We start from the raw sequence: 20,603 nt of genomic DNA, 5'->3' as shown, positions 1-20,603 counted from the left end.
GGATTTGTTAACTGATGTTAAGAAGGAACAGTTGCAATAGGTGCACCAAATCCCCAGGAACATAGTGCCTAATTCTGATTTGGAGCATACATTTGTGTGGCGTAACAATAGCGGTTTTCCGGTGGCATGCATCTATAACAAATTGACGAAGGTAATTGAAAAAATCTCTTAATTCATTTTCAGCTTATAAAAAATCTGTTTCTGTTTTTAATTGTTATTGAATGCTTCACGGACCTTATAGCCATCCTTATAGACTTGTACAATGATATTTATTAGATAAATTTAACTTTCTACTATTTTTATAAGAAAACAAGAGCACGATCACGTGCATATATACTATACAATAGTGCGATCTTACAATAAATACAAATGAAACTTGAATTCTTTAGAACAAGAAACAAGTGGCAAACAAAAATAATGTAATTCAATAATTATTTTCATAGTACCACACAATAAAAAATATGGTATATTTCATCATTACCACAAATCCACAATCGTCTGTTGGGAAGTTGGAGACAGAGACGAATTATAATAGTCACCTAGCTAGGAAAAAAACAATCTTTAGTGGAAATCATTCAAACTTTAGTGGCCATTATTTCAAGCCTAAGATGAAAACATGTATATCTTTTTTTTTACTATATAGTTTATTAATTAATGTGCAATTTTATGAATAATATATATAGAAATGTGTTTGAGCATGATGATTATTATATTATCTAGGAGATTTCATGGATTCAACTTGAGATTTGCCACGAGGTCCATTCGTTCTAATGAAGAGTCTGTATTCATCAAAGGTCATTGGTGGATAGAGTGCAGGTGTTTCAGGAGTTATAAGCTGTTTTAATGGCTCAATGGGGATATCACTTTTGGGGTTATAGAAGAAAGCAAGAGAAACTCTTTCTTTGTCTGGATTTACAATCACTCTGTGCTCCACACTCTTGTACATTGCATTGCTTAGAACCTGTTTGTCAAATTATAAACAAACAAATTAACCATTTATAAATTAATCTAAAATACAAAAAAGATTATTGATATCGCTTAAGAGAATTAATTAGTTACTGTACTCATATTTTATCAAAGTGTAACCTATACACCTATACAATACTCATAGCCGTTTTAAATTTTTTTTGAGACTCCGAATAAATTAGTCGTAGTTTGAACATAACACAACAAATAAAAGTTATATTTAATTACGTTTTGATTGTGACAGATATTTTATAAGATTCTATATGATTATAATTTAACCGAGACAAATTTTAAATTCTATGTGATTTTCCAGTTTGCATGCTCTTAAAATGATAATAATGGCGGTGATGCAAGTTGTGAGATCCACAAGCACCGTAGTTTTGTGGGACAGGTGGAAATTTTTTCTGTTTTATCCAATGAGCTGGAGTATATTTTGAGACTAATGCGACTCAATTTAGAGTTTTAAGTGAATGGTATGAATGTTTTAAAAATATTTTGAGACTAATAAAACTTAATATAGTATGAATGTTTTAAGTAAGTGAGGTCTATTTAAATCACCAATTTAAATGACATAAATGTGGATGCTCTAAAGATTCATTGTCCTTGATTTTAGTGGAACTTTATTGTGTTGTAATTCAATTTTAGAAATTAGAAGTTATAAGAGATTAGAAGGTTATAGCTAATTTCTTATGTGATTAGGACTAATTTTATATGTGATCATAACTAGTTGCAAAGATTAGACCAACTAACATTAGCCTAGTACCTAACTTACACACACTGACCTAAGCCAAGTTTTACCTAACTTACACACATTGACCTAGCCAAGTTTTTTCATTTAAATAGAAAAGATTTAGACTTTTTAATAAACTTATTTAGTATAAAAATACTAGATTCTAGTCTATAAAAATAGCTTTCAAACATATCAAACCAGCTTTTATAAATAAATATAAATAATTTATTATATTTTATTTTATACTTTAAATTAAAATATAGTTATTTTAGAAAATTTAAGAAAATAAGCTGAAAATACGTTATGAAAAATATTATAAGTTATTTTTTATAAATTTTTTCAAATATATATTCTCACAAAATTTATACTAATAGGTAGCTTCAGATAAGTTAATACAAACAAATTTTTAATTTAATTGATATTTTAATTTATTAGTCTAATTAAACATTATTTAAATTACATATTATTTTTGTCTAAATAAATTAAGTTTTTAAATAGGCTAACAAATCAATCAAGTATTTGAAGAAGCCAAACTCAAACTTTAAAATACATATATTATAGACAAAACTTAAACTTAATTTATTTTTAAGCAGAACAAGCTTAGACTTGTCAAAGCCCATCACTGCACAGTCTTTTTTCACTCTTATTTGTATATGTGATTGCTAGTTTTGTTTTCAAATCCCCTGTTATATTTGTGACTTTTGTTTTTAGCCTAAAACCATCTTTATCTTGTCTAAATTTCTTCGATAGCCCCCTTAGATGCCACATGTCTTCAAAGATTCTCTTATATTTTCAGCATGGCAATCCACATGTGATTTATTTATTTTAGGGTTAACAGTAGTTTACTCCCTGTAAAATGAGCGTGTTTTGGTTTACCCCCACCGTTGCCAAAGGCAGGTTTTGGCAACGGTTTTTTTGAAAAAACCGTTGTCAAAGGATAGGAAAGGGCAAAAACAAAATTCGCTAACATTTCAGGGAGGTGAATTACTATTAACCCTTTTTTTTATTATTTTTTAATCCACGTGGATTTTTATATCTTTTATTTTTTAATTTTTTAATTTAATTAGAGTTACAATTTTTTAAAATTTTCTAATTTTAAATGTTTTTTTAATCTTTATAGGAAATAATTTAAAAAAAAAAACCAATTAAAGTGTATGTCGTTACTAACTAAAAGTTAAAGTTAGTAAACTAGTAGGATGTTTTTATATAAATGATATAAGTTAGTAAATTAGTAGGATGTTTCTATTTAAATGATATAACATGTATGTAAAATCAATCAAGTAGATCAATTAAAAAATAAATTTTATCTTCACTGTAATTTTATTCTAACCATCTCTATTTTGATCTATGCTTTTTATGTTCATTATTTTGTATGACAAATTATTCCAAATACTAATGTGGCGGCCATGATTCAATTCCAAATCAAACTCTGGTCAGAATACCCCTCTTCTAACATACTCTCTTCTCCCTATTTTAAAATAAGTGTTTTTAAAGTTTTTACACATATATTAAAAAATATAATAATAGTGTCCTAAAACAGTACACTTTTATCAAATTAACCTTATTAATATATTAGAAATAGTATAAAGAATAATAATTAAAGGAGACAATTGAAAAAATAATAATCATTTTTATATTAAAAAATGAGAATGACATTCATTTTAAAATAAATTTTTTCTAGGTGACACTCATTTGAAACGGAGAGAATATTTAACTAAATAATACTTTGTTGACCAATAAGTTTATAACAAAAGAAATGATTAAAAATTTAATTTATTTATTATGGACCTATAGTATTTTAATTAATTAAATTAATACTATTAAAATTAAAAAAAAAAAGACATTACATGTTTCACTTTCTAAAATAAATTGTTATTAAATTAAGTATCTCACTTGATTAAATAAAATGAACACTAGATTACGCTAATATTTTGATGATATAATACTCAACATACATTATTTACTTATTTATTTTAAAATAAATCAAAATTTGAATTAATTTTGTCTTTAAGACAACAATATCTAGTAAAACTTTAAAGTACTACTATAGATTTGATCTTTAAGAATAAATAAATTTTCTCAATTTCCAAAAGCATCCTACTCAAAAGGCATGTGTATATTAATAAAAGGCATGTGTATCCATTATTAAATGTTTAAACACTAATAATAAAAAACAACCAAACTCCCCATGTGTCTCTCCACGTGGTCAGAATAGTATATAAAATCATCATGAATCCTAGCCAAGTAAAATAGCTAGGATATAATTTAATATAGAAAAAAAAACTATTTTAAAACATTAAAATTTACCTGTATTTGGTCACCAATGTTGACGATGAAGGCATGTTTAGCAGGATTGACCGTAATCCAATTATCAAATTTTCTAACTTGAAGCCCTGCCACTTGATCATCAGGTAGCAACATAGTCATCCCTCCTGGGTCTGAGTGTGATGATAATCCTAATGTCAATTCTGGCCTTGGACATTTTGGATAAAAATTCACTCTCATGCATGCCCCTATCTCTTCTCCCCCAAATGCATTCTCCAACACTTTTTCTTCTAATCCAAGATTTTTCGATAAAATCTTCATTAATCTCCCACTTAGCTTCACTAATTCTTCACCGTATTCATCAAACACGTCCCTGCTCATATTATTCAAAATAATTACAACTATATTTATATCAAACTAAACAAAACGCTTCCGTCTGAATATTCACATCCAGACACATAGTCCAGTGTTATGAAGATTCGGACGGAAGAGTTTTCAAGAGATATGATAAATAAATTACCTGCAAGACGGAGGAGAGGCAGGCCATTTATTGTAATCCTTAATTGCAAAAGGAAGATAGTGCATAAAGTAGTAATCACTCCAATCAAGAATAGCACCTTTCTCAACACCAAGTCTACTTCCATACCCTTCATAAGTTGTTGGAGAGTTTGCATATTGTTGTTTAACCTCCATAGGCATGTGAAAGAATTCGCGCCATGTTTCTCTAGCTTTGTCCATCAAATCAGGACTCACTCCATGGTTTATGATTTGGAAGAAACCCCAATCACGACAAGCGTCGGAGATTTGCTTCATTATCGAAGCTTGAACATCGAAATCGTGACCGTATAAACCTCGAAGATCGATGATAGGGATATTGATATCATCATCATAAGAAGAAGAAGAGTTTACAAATGGCCTATCAGTTGGAGGCTTGATATACCTATCAGGGATTGAATCTATGCATCCTTCGGATAAAGATTGAACTCTTATTATTGGCTCTGGCCATTCTGTTTGGCTTTTCAACATTGCTAATAGCTAGTGTTACCACTAGGTTGTTGTTTTTGGATTTGGTTTCTAAGGTTCATATACTAAATATACATCATGTATCAATCAATATATAGTGGAGAATAATTAATTAATTCTACATATTCACTCAGTCGATTATATCAACCGTTCATCTCAATCAAACGTTCTATATTTTTCAAATGTTTGATTTTGATCAGACGGTTTTTTAATGTCGACTGTGTGAATGTAAGATTTTATGACAATTAAAAATTATTGTCTTAAATTGTGTGCTATGATATTAGTTAATTAAAATACTATAGGGCCACTTGTGTGTGTGATAGAAAATTTAAAAATTGGATTTTAGCATAGAAAATTTATGATAAAGTACAAAAAGAGGTGGATAGATGGGGATGAGGTCGATAAATATGGTGGAAGTTAAAAGAAGAAAAAGAGGTAGGGTCATAGGATGGATTATGGAAGCAAAAAAAACGTGCAATATGTGAGAAATTAATTTTCTTTTGAAAAGTATGAAATCAAATGAAGCTATGCAAGTGACACATGATTTTATAAAAGTATGTAGTTGAGTGAGTACGTTGTATTGTAATTGATTGTTTTATTTTATGTTGAATTGCGCAAGTGGGTGCGTTGTGTTTTCTTTCATGTAGTTTAGATAAAAGAATAATATATTTATGGAAAAACTAATTAGTGTCCTCAGAACAATGATTAAGAATTTAAAATATTAAATTTATCTCGGTAATCAACGTATTTAATGTCATAAAAATTGAAATATTAAATTTTTTATAAATTTTTTCTTTTTTTAAAATGCTTAACCATTGTCTTGAGTGCACTGGTTAGCAAGACCCTATATTTAAATACCTTTAAAAAAATATTATTACAGTTATAATATTATAACAATTGAATGAACTATTAGTTTAAAAAAATATATAAATTAATAGCCACAAGGGTTGTTCTCGAAGTGGTCCGTAGATTATGTCATTTTCTATTAATAGTATACGAGTGGCTTGGGTTTCTTCTTCAAATTGAAATTGATGACTATAGTTAGTTACATTTCTTATAGTATTTATTTCTTTAAAAAAATTATAGTATAGATTGTATTTAATTATATTATATTAAATTGATAATAATATATGAGTAAAAGAAATGATGATTTTATTCAATTATAAAACTCAAAGAAATGTGTGCCTGTGTTTAACTTTTCTTTAACTTGCCATTTGATTGTGTATTAGTGTGTATCTTGTACTTCATGGTATTAGTTCATATTTCATATTCTCAATATCATTCATATTTAGGTTATATTTAGAGCTGTCAAATGGGCTGGCCCGCTTCGGTCTGGTGGACCAATGTGTTTAAATGGGTTGGCTCGACCCGATTGCTTAATGGACCATATAAAATGAGTCCGTCCCATTTTTCAAAAGCCCGTATGGCCCAATGGTCAGACCGGCCCATATTTCAATATTATAATTTTATAAAAAGGATGTAATGGATAAATGCAACACAACATAAGTAGAGAGTCATCATGAACGTATATAAGTGATGTTTAAAATATTTATATATATATATATATATATATATATATATATATATATATATATATATATATATATATATACCACAAAATCATTCATGTAAAAGAACAAAGTAACTTAATATTATCATTAATACTTATCAAATTTTCTCTCCATCTCATAACCATTTTCTTGATCACATCATCTTGAAAATATATCTTCATCCTCTTTAATTTTTCTTTATCACTTGAAAACACATTTATGAAATCATATCTTATCTCAATCTTTTTTCTCCAAAATTTACCAAAATCTTTTTTTAATGGGCCAGTCCGAAGCCGGCTTGGCCCGGCCCGGCCCAGTCCATAAAAAACATAGGCCTGGTGGACTGGCCCAAAAAGACAGGGTCGTGTTTTTTAAGGTATTTTGCAGCCCGGCCCGCGCTAAATTGTAGGGCTTATGGGTCAGCCCGATGGGTCGAGTCCATGTTGATAGCTCTAGTTATATTGTGTTGTATTTGTATGTACAAAATAATTATCGTATTAATTGTATCATAGTGTGTATTTTATATTTCATAGTATTTTTGTGTATTATTGTTTAATGTTATTCATATTTAGGTGAATTGTATTTTTATTTGTATGTGCAATGTATTGCATTTTATATGGTAATTACACTATAATGTTTCTTTTATTAGTAACATTTAATATTTTATTTTATATTTGTAAAAGGTCCAAAGTTAAGGTACAACGAATATGGTGAGATGTATGTCTATAATGGTCAAGGTTTTGACTTCTAGTCCTATTTTGAGGCTTGTGGCCTATTAAAGGGAATAAATTCCTAGTTTTTAGAAGAAGTAGTTAAATTATGGTGAAAATACAAGAGTGAAATTTAAGATGAAGATCTAAAGTCATTAAAAAATAATGGCGATGCATGTCAAAGCATGCTGAAATACAACAAGCGTGAAGTAGAAATATGATTTGGACTGAAACTATTTATAAAAAACTCTAATGATTGATTAGGTTAGAAAGAACAATAAGGGAACTGCTTTTGGTATTGATGATGGTAATCACTTAAGTGATGGTATAGGAGAGGACTCGAGTGATGAATTAGTTAGAGGTATGCATTGTAATGATAGTGAGGAAAAGATTATGGTTATGTTTGAAGTTGGTTTCACAACTTTTGAGATGAAGGTCAAACTGATAACTCAAATATGTTGATGGTGCTATGAAATCATTTTGTGGAACTAACAGTGAGTCGTCACCACCACTACCATGTGGTTTTACTACTCTAGAGATGGGAGACACATATATAGAAGATGAATATTAAAGTAAAATAGTAGTGAAGACATGTCTACTATGATTAGGTATAATGAAGAAGATATCGTGACTAAGAATTTCATATTTAAGATTGAAATGAAGTTATCCACACTTACGAAGTTCAAAGATGTAATATTTAAGCATAGGATAATGATACTCATACACCCAATTGTTACACCAATACTTACATCCAATAGTACTTTACAGTAGTCACTAAATTTGGTTAATGTAGTGTAAAAACTTGGTTAATTCAGTAATGAAGTTGGTTAATGCAACATCGGTATTAAAAATAATTTTTAGAAGTCACCAAACTTGGTTAATGCAGTGTAAAAACTTGGTTAGTTCAGTAATAAAGTTGGTTAATGCAACATCAAGGTATTAAAAATATTTTTTAGCAGTCACCAAACTTGGTTAATGCAGTGTAAAACTTGGTTAATGCAGTAATAAAGTTGGTTAATGCATATCCAGGTATTAAAAATAAGCGTCTGTACATGAATAGTATCCGTCCGTACATGAATAGTATTCGTCCGTACATGAACAATGTCGTTCGTACATACGGTGCAGGTGTAAGAATATCATTTCTGTTAAACATAACATGTCGAATCTCAAGTTAGATTTAAGGCTAGGAAGCTTGTTAGAAAAGTTGTTCGAGAAGGGAATTTTTGCAAGCAATAAAATTTACCATAGTCATCTGGTGTTGAATTGAGGATTTTTTTTGAAAATACTTTTTAATTAAAGGGTTAATACTACTTTACCCTCCTGCCATATAGGCGAGATTCAGTTTACCCCCCTCTAAAAAAAAACTTATTGGACAAACCTTGAAAAATAAAAATTCCATCAAATTTGACCCTGATCCATTTTTTGGACCAAGATTCTTAGAATCTTGCTTACATGACATTTTTGGTAGTGCTGACTGTACAGTACATAAGCAATGTGGCATAGTCAGCACTGCCACGTGGAATTTAATTTGTTTTTTTAATTTTTTGTTGTTTTTTTTTTAAAAAAATTTATTATTTTTTTTAAAAAAAATTTAATATTATTTTTTAAAAAAATTAATTTTTTTTTACGTTTTTAAAAAATATTTGACAGTACCTGCGGATTCACCTACGGATTTGACAATACCCGCGGATTTACCTGCGAATTTGACAATACCTGCGGATTCACCTACCGATTTGACAATACCTGCAAATTTACCTACAAATTTGACAATACCTGGGGATTTACCTTTAAAAATACCTGTGAGTTTGACAATTCCTGCGGATTTACCTACGAATTTGACAATACCTGCGGATTTACTTACGGATTTAAAAATACCTGCAGATTTACCTACGGATTTGACAATATATGCGGATTTACATACGGATTTACTTGCGGATTTACCTACGAATTTAAAATTACCTACGGATTTACCTTTAAAAATACATGCGGATTTACCTGCGAATTTGACAATACCTGCGGATTCACCTACGGATTTGACAATACCTGCGGATTTAAAAATACCTGCGAATTTATATATAATATAAATAAATTTTAAATAATAATTAAAAAAAATTGGAAAAAAATATTAAATTTTAAAAATTGGAAAAATATTTTTTAAAAACGTAAAAAAAATAATAATTTTTTATTTAAAAAAAAAATCAACAAAAAAAATATAAAAAATTTTTTTAAAAAATCAATAAATTTTTTTAAAAAAAAAAAATTAAATTCCACGTGGCAGTGCTGACTGTGCCACATTGCTTATGTGTTGTACAGTCAGCACTCCCAAAAATGCCATGAATGCAAGATTCCAAGAATTTTGGCCAAAAAAATTGATCAGGGTCAAATTTGATGGAATCTTTATTTTGCAAGGTTTGTCCAATAAGTTTTTTTTTTTGAGAGGGGAGTAAACCGAATCTCGCTTATATCGCAGGGGGATAAAGTAGTATTAACCCTTAATTAAATATTAAATGTCCTATAGTTTTGGTTTGCCACCAATATTTGGATGGTGTTATACTTGTTTTAGGCTTTGTTCTAGAGATTAGAGAGGATGAGAAGAGAATGCTTCCGAAAACAATTTTTTTTTTTAAATATAGAAAAATATTTAACATTTTTAGAAAATGGTTTTGTATAAAATGATAAATGAGTGTTAGTCATTACTATATTTTTAATTTTTATAATACTATAACATAAATATATTTGGAAATTTATGTAAGCCCTGCAAAAACATTCCTTTAATACAAATTTTGAGTTCACCCAAATTAGAGAGTTTTTGGTGTTATGAATAAAAGCAAACCCTCGAAAACTCTTCCAACCAAAATCCTTCAATTCTTTTCACTCATTCCTTCCATTTTCTCAAAGCCCTCTCTTCCATTTCCCTCCAAACTCCCAAACAGACCCTTAATGATTGTAATAAGGCTTATACAATTGCACGTAAACCATTTATAAGATTAGATGGATGCAATCCTAAAAAAATATGCAGAAATTTTATTGATTGCTACTAAGAGAGATTCAAATGATCATTACTTACCTATAGTTTTTGGGAGGTTTTTGAGACATAAATTAAAGACTCGTAGAGCTAGTTTATTACTCTGCTCCTTGAAAACCTTTGTGAATGTAGTTGGTGTTTCTGATAATATCAACAAAAGGTAGATTAAATAACTTGATTATGAGATATATTATCTTAAGGGTAGAATCATGTCTAAACCACTTAGGAGGTTGGATAAAGAGATTGAAATGAGTGTCAGTTGGAAAACAACTTATGCATGACAATTGACCTTCCAAGTTACACATGTAATGTTTACTGATAGTTTTGTAGTAGACTTGGCTAAGCATACTTGTTCATGTAATTTTTGGGATCTGATTGTCATACCACGTAGACATGCCATTTCTGCCATCCATAAGAAAGTAGATGATCCCATTGATTATGTACATCAGTATTATCACAAATCAACTTATGTCAAGTGTTATGAGGATGGCATCACCCCTTTGAATGGTTAAAACAAGTGGCCTAAAACAAATGATCCAGTCATTTTCCCTCCAATGTTCAAAAGAGGCCCAGGCAGACCCAAAAAACTTAGAAGAAGGGATCCTGATGAATCAAATGCAACCAGGTGGAGAAGATCTAACACTACTCATAGGTGCAAGATATGCATGTAATATGGTCATAACAAAAAAACATGTAAGAAGAACAAACAAATTGTTCTACATAGCAACCCAAATGTCAATACAATTGAGCTTCCCACACAAGCAAGTCAAACTGGAACTGAGCTTCCTAAACCAAAGCCAAAAAAGGTTAGTGTTTTGTTTTCATAATATGATTGGTATATTGTATGTGTAAAACAAATTGCATAATATGATTGGTCTGTTGTAATTGTTTTCAGGGTAGACCAAAAGGGTCACTCAATAAAAAGGGTAAGGGGCTCATGTGAAGGCACCAAGTCAAGCATCTGTACGGGGACATGGTGAAGCTCACACTGATGGGTTCCACCTGTGCAAGTAAATCCTGAAGTAGAAGCTGAAGCTCATAATGAAGTTCCACCTGTGCAAGTAAATCATGAAGTTCCACCTAGTGATTCTGCACCAAACCCAGATAGAAGACAATACCTTGATGAAATCGATCAAGATGTTTTGGATGCAATTCTCAATGATATAAACAATGAGGAAGGGATTGTCCTTGACATTCCACCACTGAATGTTAACCTAAGTCCTATAAAAAATTAGGTTGCACATAAATCTGAACCAAAAAATTTTTTTGGGTCTGTACCAAAAGTAAAAAAATCTCATGTGAAACCAGCTTTCAAAGATCCTGTAAGTGACTATGGTTACTATAATTACTTAATGTTGTTACATTTTTTTTTGTAATTTACTTCTGGTATTGACTATGGTTACAGATGTGGTATGTATTTTTAGGTGGTAGCTCTAAAAGAGGAAAGGAGGAACTATGTACATCATACTGATGTGCATACCAGTGAGAGTGAGGGGCCAGGTGCTAAGGCGCGGTCTAGCAAAAGTGAGGGCGAGATGCAGACTAGAAAGAGTGAGGGGTCAGGTGCTAAGGTGAAATCTAGCAAAAGTGAGGGCCATGTGAAGACTAGAAAGAGTGAGAGACTTAAGATTGTGAAGACTAAAAACATCAAGGGACCAAGAAAAAAGGTTGATGATCCAGTTGTGATCCTTGAAGGTGATGCTTCTGAGCCACCAGTCAAGAAGGGTATCAAAAGCTGGGAAGACATTCAAAAAAACTTGACTCAATGAGGAAACTATTTAGATATCTGTGTTGTTTTTTGGTGTTGAAAACTATGTATAACTATGATCCAGTTACAATCTATGTTTGCTGCAAACTTTTGGCAGATGCTTGTAATTCCTTTAGGTCTTAAGTTGCAAACTTTCTTATTTGGTCAATGTACAATCCCAGTCCATTTAATGGACCTGTTTTGGATTAAATGATAAACCTATAATGTCATTTTGAGCACTATTGTTGAATTCTTAGTTATAATGTCACTGCTTTAAAAATGTCAATTTAGTGTAAACTATGTCCACATTCCAAACAGACTTTATAATTTAAAGCTTATTTTAGCATGAAGAACATAAACAAGAATTCATTAAGCATAACAAAATCTTACAAAATCTTATTATAACACAATCTTACACCAAAATCTTACACCATAACAGAGTTTCTACATTGCCAATGACACAATGATTACATTACTGATGTTTTTCAACAATTACATTTGCATAGTAGGTAAACATTAATCAGAAGATAAACCAACAAAAGCATCAACTTGATTTTTCCAGTCCATGCCTCTGATTTCAACTTCCCTTGCAGCTTCATGTTCTTCTTCTTGGAAGCTTGATACAACTCTCTCATCAATTCAACAGTCTCCAATTCCTTTAGCTTATTGACATCTACCGATTTGACACCAACACCGTCGTCTTCAGCCAGATCTTCGTCCTATATAAATAAATCGTAGGTATCTCCACTCTTTTAAAATGGACACCTCTAGAAGAGCCTACTTTTCTTTCGACCGTTCTTGCAAATGTATGAAACCATTCGTGCTTCACATTCACACTTCCTTCCTCGTCCGCCGTGAATAGAAGACGATCCACTGTTCATGGGATTTGAAGTCGAGGTTCTGGAATAAGACATCAGTGAATATTGAGCGAAGAAGACGAATGTTACGTACTTTGTATGACTTTGATTTTCTGGCTGAGCAAGGAGAAATTATGAACCCTAGAACAGGAAAATGGTAACGGATTTGGGGAAGAAGAAAGCAATAACGTTTATGGCAAAGGACTGTGAACATTTATGTTGGTAATTTGATTACACACGTGGAAAATACTGGCTGACAGTTTAATTAAAAAAAATGCCAAGTCATTGTCCACATAAACGTCTGTTAAGTGGAATTGACAGCATGAATAATGCATAATAGGGATAGAAAATATTAGAGGAACCATTAATTGAACAAAAATATTAGAGGGACGAAAACAATATTTTGGGATATTTACAGGGACCTAAAACATATTTAACCGTTAAATTTATTTAAAAAGTTATTATTTATTAAAAAAAGTTAAATAATATTTTTAATAAACTTAAAGTATTTAATATTTATCTTAATCACGAGACAAGTTTTTTAGTTAGAGTGGCTCAAAACATGATTAATCGAATAATACGAAAACTATATATGAACCATTATTTTTCAGCCACCATATCATGTTTTCCTCCAAGTACACATATGACTATTTGTCCAAACAATTACACAAGGACAAGTGACCATTCTTTCCCTTTAAATATACTCAAAAACCGAATTGACTTGTGATTAATCACATATTCACATGTACTTCTCAAACTAATTAACCAACGTAATCTCCATTTGGGTGATCACATGGCAAAAACCACTCAAATTAATCTCATACATTGAACCTTATCAAACTCTTAAACCATGAAAACATATGCAATAGTTGGCATGCATGAAAAGAAGAGGGACAACTTTAAGAGAAGCCAGAACTAACATAACCATTGGTGTTTGATTCATGCATCCAAATTAAAGCACAACGTTGTTTGGCTACCCTAATTTGATATGTGGACCTGGTTTTGTCTTGCTTGAAGATGTTAAATAATTGGGTATATACCCAAATTTGTTAGGAAAATTGTTGGTTGTGATGTGTCGGCAAAATTGGTAGATGTTTCTGTACGTATGTATGGATATGAAAGCCGTATACTTTAAATAACATGTTTAATTTTGGGATAAGAAAGAAAGTTCCTTTCAATTCATAGGAGCTTTATTGCCATGACTATGATATGATAACCATAACTGATGCATAGGATTATTGAATTTATATATATATATATATATATATATATATATATATATATATATATATATATATATATATATATATATATATATATATATATATAAAATTTTATTTTTAGTCCTTATTAAAAAAATGACATATTTTAATTCTTAAAAATGTTTATTGTATGCAGTTTTAGTTTCTGTTATTTTCTAAAAATTTAAAAATTATTTAATTATTTTTAATTTTTTAGAAAGGGAAGAATTATATATGAATATTTTAAATTTTAAAAGATAATGATAAAAATAATAAAACTATCAACTTACAAATAAAATTTTGAGTTCTTTTTTTCAAGAATTTTTTTAAAACGTTCTAAATATATTTGCAAAATTATCATTCTAAAATACACATTAGTTTAATAGTATGGATTAAAATTACTTGTATAACAATTTTGTAGGGACCAAAACATGTCATTTATTTTTATAGGGACCAAAAGTATATTTAACCCTTGAATTTATGACACTATATATTAGACGTATTTTTACTATTAGAAGTTTTAAATTCATAATTTTTTTCTTTTCATTTCTTAAAGACATGTAAGCTTATAAAAACCGCCAAAAATAAAAACTCTAAACTTTTCACATTAAACATTTGGAATGCAGTAAAGAATATGGGAGATAATAAAGCACCTGATATTGATGGATTTAATGCCAAAATTTTTAAATCTGGTTGGAATGTGGTGAAGAAGGATGTGATTGAGGTTGTCCAAGACTTTTTTCTTAACAACAAACTTTACAAAGCAGCCAAATGTACTTTAGTAACCTTAATTCCTAAGACAAAGGAAGCCACAACCATGAAGGATGTGAGGCATATTGCTTGTTGCTCCACAATCTATAAAATCATATCTAAAGTCATGATTGTTAGGCTCAGCAAGGTTATTACTACTATAGTGGATGATCGCCAAACTGCTTTGTTACCAGGTAAACATTTCATGACAACATAATCATGGCACATGAATTACTCGGAGGATATAGCAGGAAGCATGTCTCTCCTAGATGCACCATTCAAATTTATCTGCCTAAGGCCTATGATACAATCAACTAGGATGCTTTGGAGATGATCATGAGGGAGATGAACTTTCCTGCTAGATTTATTACTTGGATAATGTTGACAGTCAGAATTATATCTTATAGATATTTGATAAATGGATAGATGAGTAGCACTTTGAAAGCAAAGAGGGGCTCGAGACAAGGTGATCCAGTCTCCTGTCTTATTTGTTCTAATAATGGAGTATTTGCACAAATGTATGGCAGAGTTGCAAATGATTCCTGATTACAGTTATCATCCCAAGTGTGTCGAGATGAAAATCACAAACATCTGCTTTGTTGATGATTTTATGTTATTTTCTATAGGAGATGTGAGATTTGTTCAATTAATGATGTAAGTTTTTAAAAAATTCTCTGATGTAACTTGACTCAAATCCAGCCCTGATAAATGCAAGGTCTTCTTTGGTGGAACAAACTTGCAGAATCAATATAGCATTCTTAATGCATCTGGTTTTGTTGAAGGGAAACTTCGATTTAGATACTTGGTAGTTCCAATATCGAGCAAATAAATCTCCATAAATCAATGTCAGCCTTTGATTAACAAGATGGTAGCAAAGATTCAACATTGGTCTGTCAAATTTCTTAGCTATGCAGGAAGGCAACAACTAGTTAGTAGTGTTTTAATGGCAGTTACAGGATACTGGATGCAAGGTTTTCCCATACCATAAAAGATCATAATAAAGTGGAATCTATCTGCAAGAACTTCTTATGGTCTGGAAAAGTTGTAGGAAAAAGCATATGTGGCTTGGGAGAAAATATGTGAACCAAAAAAGGCTGGGGACTTAACATCAAGAACCTCAACATATGGAACAAAGCAACTTTACTAAAGCTATTATGGAACTTACATGTGAAAGCTGACAAATTATGAATCAAATGGTTAGATACATATTATATGAAAGGCAAACCAATACTGCAATGGCAAGCTACCACAACTAGCTCATGGATATAGAATAGTGTTTTGAAATGTAGAAATTTAGTACAGAATAACTACTGCACGAACATGTGTGTGCAAACAGGAAAATACAAAACTTCTTCCATGTACAAAGAACTCAAAGGTGAGAGCATTGATGTCAATTGGAAAAAATGTTCTTCCAAAACCATGCCAGACCCTGGGAAAGATTCACTATGTGGTTGGTTATGTTGGAAAGATTACCAACAAAAGATAGATTGGAGAAGTTTGGAATGATTACTAAGAAGAACTGTTGTTTCTGGCAACAAAATAAAAGTGTGCAACACATTTTTTAGAGTGCAGATATACAAATGAAATTTGGATAAACATGTTGTAGTTGAACGGATACAACAAGAGGGCTTCAACTTGGGATAATGAAAAGAATTGGTTGATCCAAGAAACTACAAAGAAAGGATGACGCAAGGAGATACTTTAAATGACTCTGGCAGACACGGTCTATCATGTCTGGAGTAACGCCCTGTATTTAATTATTAGTTAATTAAATATTTTCGAATTATTTTTGAATTATTTTTGAATTAATTGTCTAAGTTGTGAATTGTTATGAAATGTTGATTCAAGTTGTCATGTTGTTAGTAATTAGTTGATTAGTAGTAGTAATAATATTGGAATAGTTATGAGATTAATTGTTGGGTTGGTTTAAGTAGTTGGTTGTAGTAAAGGTGGGGTGTGAAAGTTAAGCCCAATAGAAATATTAAAAATTGTGAGGTTTGGTTAAGTAGAGAATTAGGTTATTTGGAAGGGGAAAGAAGAGAAAGAAGTGGAGAAAAGGGATCGTGAGAAGTTGCAGAGAAAGAGGAAAAGAAGCAAAGGCTGGAAGTTAGGGAAGATCCGAATTCAATGGTAGAATTATAGAGCGGTCTTTAATCCAAGGTAAGAGTGGGGTTCTCACTCTATAATGGGATATATGATGAGTATTATGTAGGGATTGGGTAGCGTAAAAATCGTTGTTGCGTTTAATTGTTGTTTCAGATTGTACCGAATTTCTGTTTGTTTTCCCTATATGAGTATTATAATTATGTGAATGTGTTTTTGGAATTGATGCTGCTCTCATAAGCTTTTGATGTCATTGTAGTGTTACCGATCGATGAATTTGGTTGTGGTAAATATTCCAGGAATATATAATTGTTGATCTATCTCTGTGATTATATGTTGTATTGTTCTGGAATTTGTAATCGAGTTAGAAACTAGGAACCGAAGGAATTCTGGAGAAATTAGAAGAAATTACTAAACCGGAAATTATGAGAGGTGACTGCCTCTCATTGCCTAAGAGAGAGAGAGAGAGGTGACTGCCTCCAAGTGGAAAAGGGAGGGTGAGGCGCCTGCCTCACACATGCAAGAGGGAGTGAGGCGCTGGCCTCCATATGGAAAGGAGACTGGGAGGCGCTAGCCTCCTAGTGGAGGTGGGAGCCACTCAACATTTTTTGTGTGCATTATACTAGTCTTGTTCCATGTATTAATAGTTTTGTCATTTTCCTAATTGAATTATAGTCTTAATTATGGCACATGTAGTTAATGAAAGATAAAACTAATTAGCAGAAAATTAATTAGCACATGAAGAAATGGAAGCACATGAATGTTTTAGTAACAGTAGCATAAATTAATTAGCAGGAATGCATGACAGAAAGTAATACAGTAACCAGTAGTTAATATCAGCAAAATAGTCAAGTCAATACAGTAATTAATGGTGGAAAGTGGTAAATAATTAGCAGAAGAATATTACAATAGTTAGTAGTGAAAATATTAGAACATTAACAGAGTTGAAAATAATAGTAATTTAGCAGGAAATAAATTAGCGGAATATAGTCGAGTTGTCCAAATAATTATACGGAGTGTTTGTAATATATTTCGGTTGAGACGTCGGATTGTATAAGTTGTTACTAATGTTTGTTGTAGGCTTATGCCAGCGTTGAATAGTTGTTGATGTTGTTAGTCGTTGTAGGCTTATTCTAGTGTTGAATTGTTGTTGAGTTGTCATTGAGGTGTCGTTGTTATTATTGTTGTGTTGCTATTGTTGTTATGTTGTTGTTGATAATTCTTATTATCGTTGTTATGTTGTGGTTGTTGATAATTGTTTTTGTTGTTGTTGTTTTTCCTCTATTAATTGGCAAAGAAATCAAGTTGTAGGCTAATGTCAAAGTTGAATAATTCTTATGCGGTTGTTGTTGCATTCATCCGTTGTCGCATTCATAGCATAAAAGTTGTGAGCTTATGCTCTGTAAGTTGGCCTGAATTGACAAAAGTTTGAAAGTTGAAGGCTTGTGCCTTGTTTTAAAGTTGAAGGCTTATGCCTTGTTGATGCCTCTATTAACTGGTAGATTTTAAGTAGGGAGTTTTGCTCCGTTGGTATCACATGCATGTACATCGTAATGAGTCGCATTTCAAATTACATCTCTGAGTTGTTGTGATGATAAAATAGTCATTATACCGTGTTGATGATATCGTTGTGAAGCTGAAATAGTTGAGATGTTTTGTTGATAATTTTGTGATGATAAATGTCGTTTAAAAAGTTGTGAAGTGGTGATTTTGCATGAACTAATTCTAGCATAGTATTTATCATACAACCGATTATATTGTTTGATATCTCACCCCTTCTATTTGAATGTTACCCCTATGTTGGTAACGTGCAGGCAATCTAGAATGAAGGTTGTTTAACTTCAGTAGTTCGAGTCAGGTGTTGGTCGCTCTGATACGTAACACTCGGGGGGGGGGGTGAACGCTTGTGTTTTATAATTGTTACTATATATTTAGTTGCTGAATTTTAAGTTGATATTATTAAGTAATTTGTCGTTTTTGAAGTTGTTTTCAGTTGGACGAGATAATATGTCATTTAAGTTGAAATTGTTATTCCGTTGTTTATTTAATGAAAGTTGATTTGTTTTCAAAGATCAAAATATGTTGTTATCGGTTCATCCAAGTTTTAAGTGTTATGTATTTGTTTTACATGTGGTTAAATGCCATTGATTTACGTAGTACATGTGATATCCTGTTTATATGTCGGAATTTTTGTAACTCTGATTTTAAATATATTAGTCGGGTAAAATGGGGTGTTACATCTGGAATGCTCACAATGAGCTCGTGTTTATTCAGAAAAGACCAAACACTGAAATCATCCTGAATATACAAACTATTATAGTTATGAGAAGTCTCAACCATAAAACTTCGAGGAACCATGTTAACATGAGTAATCTATGTATTAATTAGGTTCTTTAGGAATATTTGATGTTGTGTAGATGCATGGATCTTCTGATCGGCGTGTACTTCATGTTTTTTGAGAAATAAAAATTTATTATTCTCTAAAAAAACATGTCAATTTATTTAAGTAAATACTTAGTGAATATTTACTATTCATTTGTTATAATCATATTTTAAAACTAATTATCACAATTGCATTTAATAAACTATTTTTGATTTAATAATCGGTTTTTAATAGTCGAGTGGATATTTGATCTTGATGAACATTTATTATCTACGCTTCCTCGTGATTTCATGAAGACCAAATATCTCATCTAATGGCTAAAATTTAATCCTCTTATCTCCTATTTTAAAAATACTTCTACATCTTGGACTCGTATCTTTTTTAGGTTACAACGCTTCTATTTATAACCTTCTCCCAACTGGATTTGGACTTCAAAATCACAGCATATCATCAGCTGTTACAAATCAATAGAAGATTCTGACAAAAACAGGTCTTCAATCAAATCTTCCTAAATTATCTCCATAATTAGAAAGTGAATATTCTTCTTGATTATAACTTGAATCCTCCAGGCCTATAAAATCCGAGCCATATAGGATTGCATAACATTCTCAAAATATTCTGCATCTGTTAAATCTTGAACCGATCCAACAGCCCAGCCCAAACTGTCACGATGTCGAATGACTTATGTATAAGACATCTTATCCGAAATGTTGCTCCAGATGATGAAATATTTCATCTCAACATGTTTCTTCATAAGATAGGACTTCTTGCTCAACCTGTTCTTATTAGCAAGTTAGCACATCCTATTAAGCATATTGCTGCTATATTTGTTTTACTAAAATTAATGCCAATCAACAATATAGAGAACTAAAAATCTTCCCCTTTGGTAAATTTTGACTAAAACAAATAAACAATTACAACAATAAAAAGATCACAAACATCAGCAATCTCCAGAAGCTACTGAACATAGCAATAACTCTTCACAATCATAAAACTCATCACCAAGGAACAATAATCTTAGGATAAGGAGTAGAAAGTCTTGAATTTATTTGGTGTACATGAGGAAGAAAGATAGCTTGCACTCCCCCTCAACCCAAGAACCTTTTCTTGTCACGGAGGGATAAATCTTCCTCTCAATTGGTGGCATAAGAGAACCATGGAGAATAAGAAAACCCTCAAGCAACGTAAGAGGAACATTTAAGGGAAACGCAACCACCACCCTTGGAAACTCAAATCACAGTTCACAACCGAAC

At 31.2% G+C, this 20,603-nt stretch overlaps 1 protein-coding gene across 1 annotated transcript; it reads right to left on the bottom strand.

The window, feature by feature from the left end:
- Positions 1-324: 324 nt before the first annotated feature.
- LOC131661917 (jasmonate-induced oxygenase 2-like) lies at positions 325-5,069 on the bottom strand. The gene is made up of 3 exons (XM_058931577.1): positions 4,482-5,069; positions 4,004-4,334; positions 325-961 (listed from the first exon to the last, which is right to left on the bottom strand). The coding sequence occupies exons 1-3, from the start codon at positions 4,985-4,987 to the stop codon at positions 713-715; spliced, it is 1,086 nt and encodes a 361-aa protein (XP_058787560.1). The 5' UTR covers positions 4,988-5,069; the 3' UTR covers positions 325-712.
- Between the last annotated feature and the right edge of the window lie 15,534 nt (positions 5,070-20,603).

Source organism: Vicia villosa, linkage group LG3 (genome assembly GCF_029867415.1).
Source record: "Vicia villosa cultivar HV-30 ecotype Madison, WI linkage group LG3, Vvil1.0, whole genome shotgun sequence".
In the NCBI taxonomy this organism is placed as follows: domain Eukaryota; kingdom Viridiplantae; phylum Streptophyta; class Magnoliopsida; order Fabales; family Fabaceae; genus Vicia; species Vicia villosa.
Note: the sequence above shows the minus strand (reverse complement) of the source record. Positions and strands in the feature narration are given on the sequence as shown.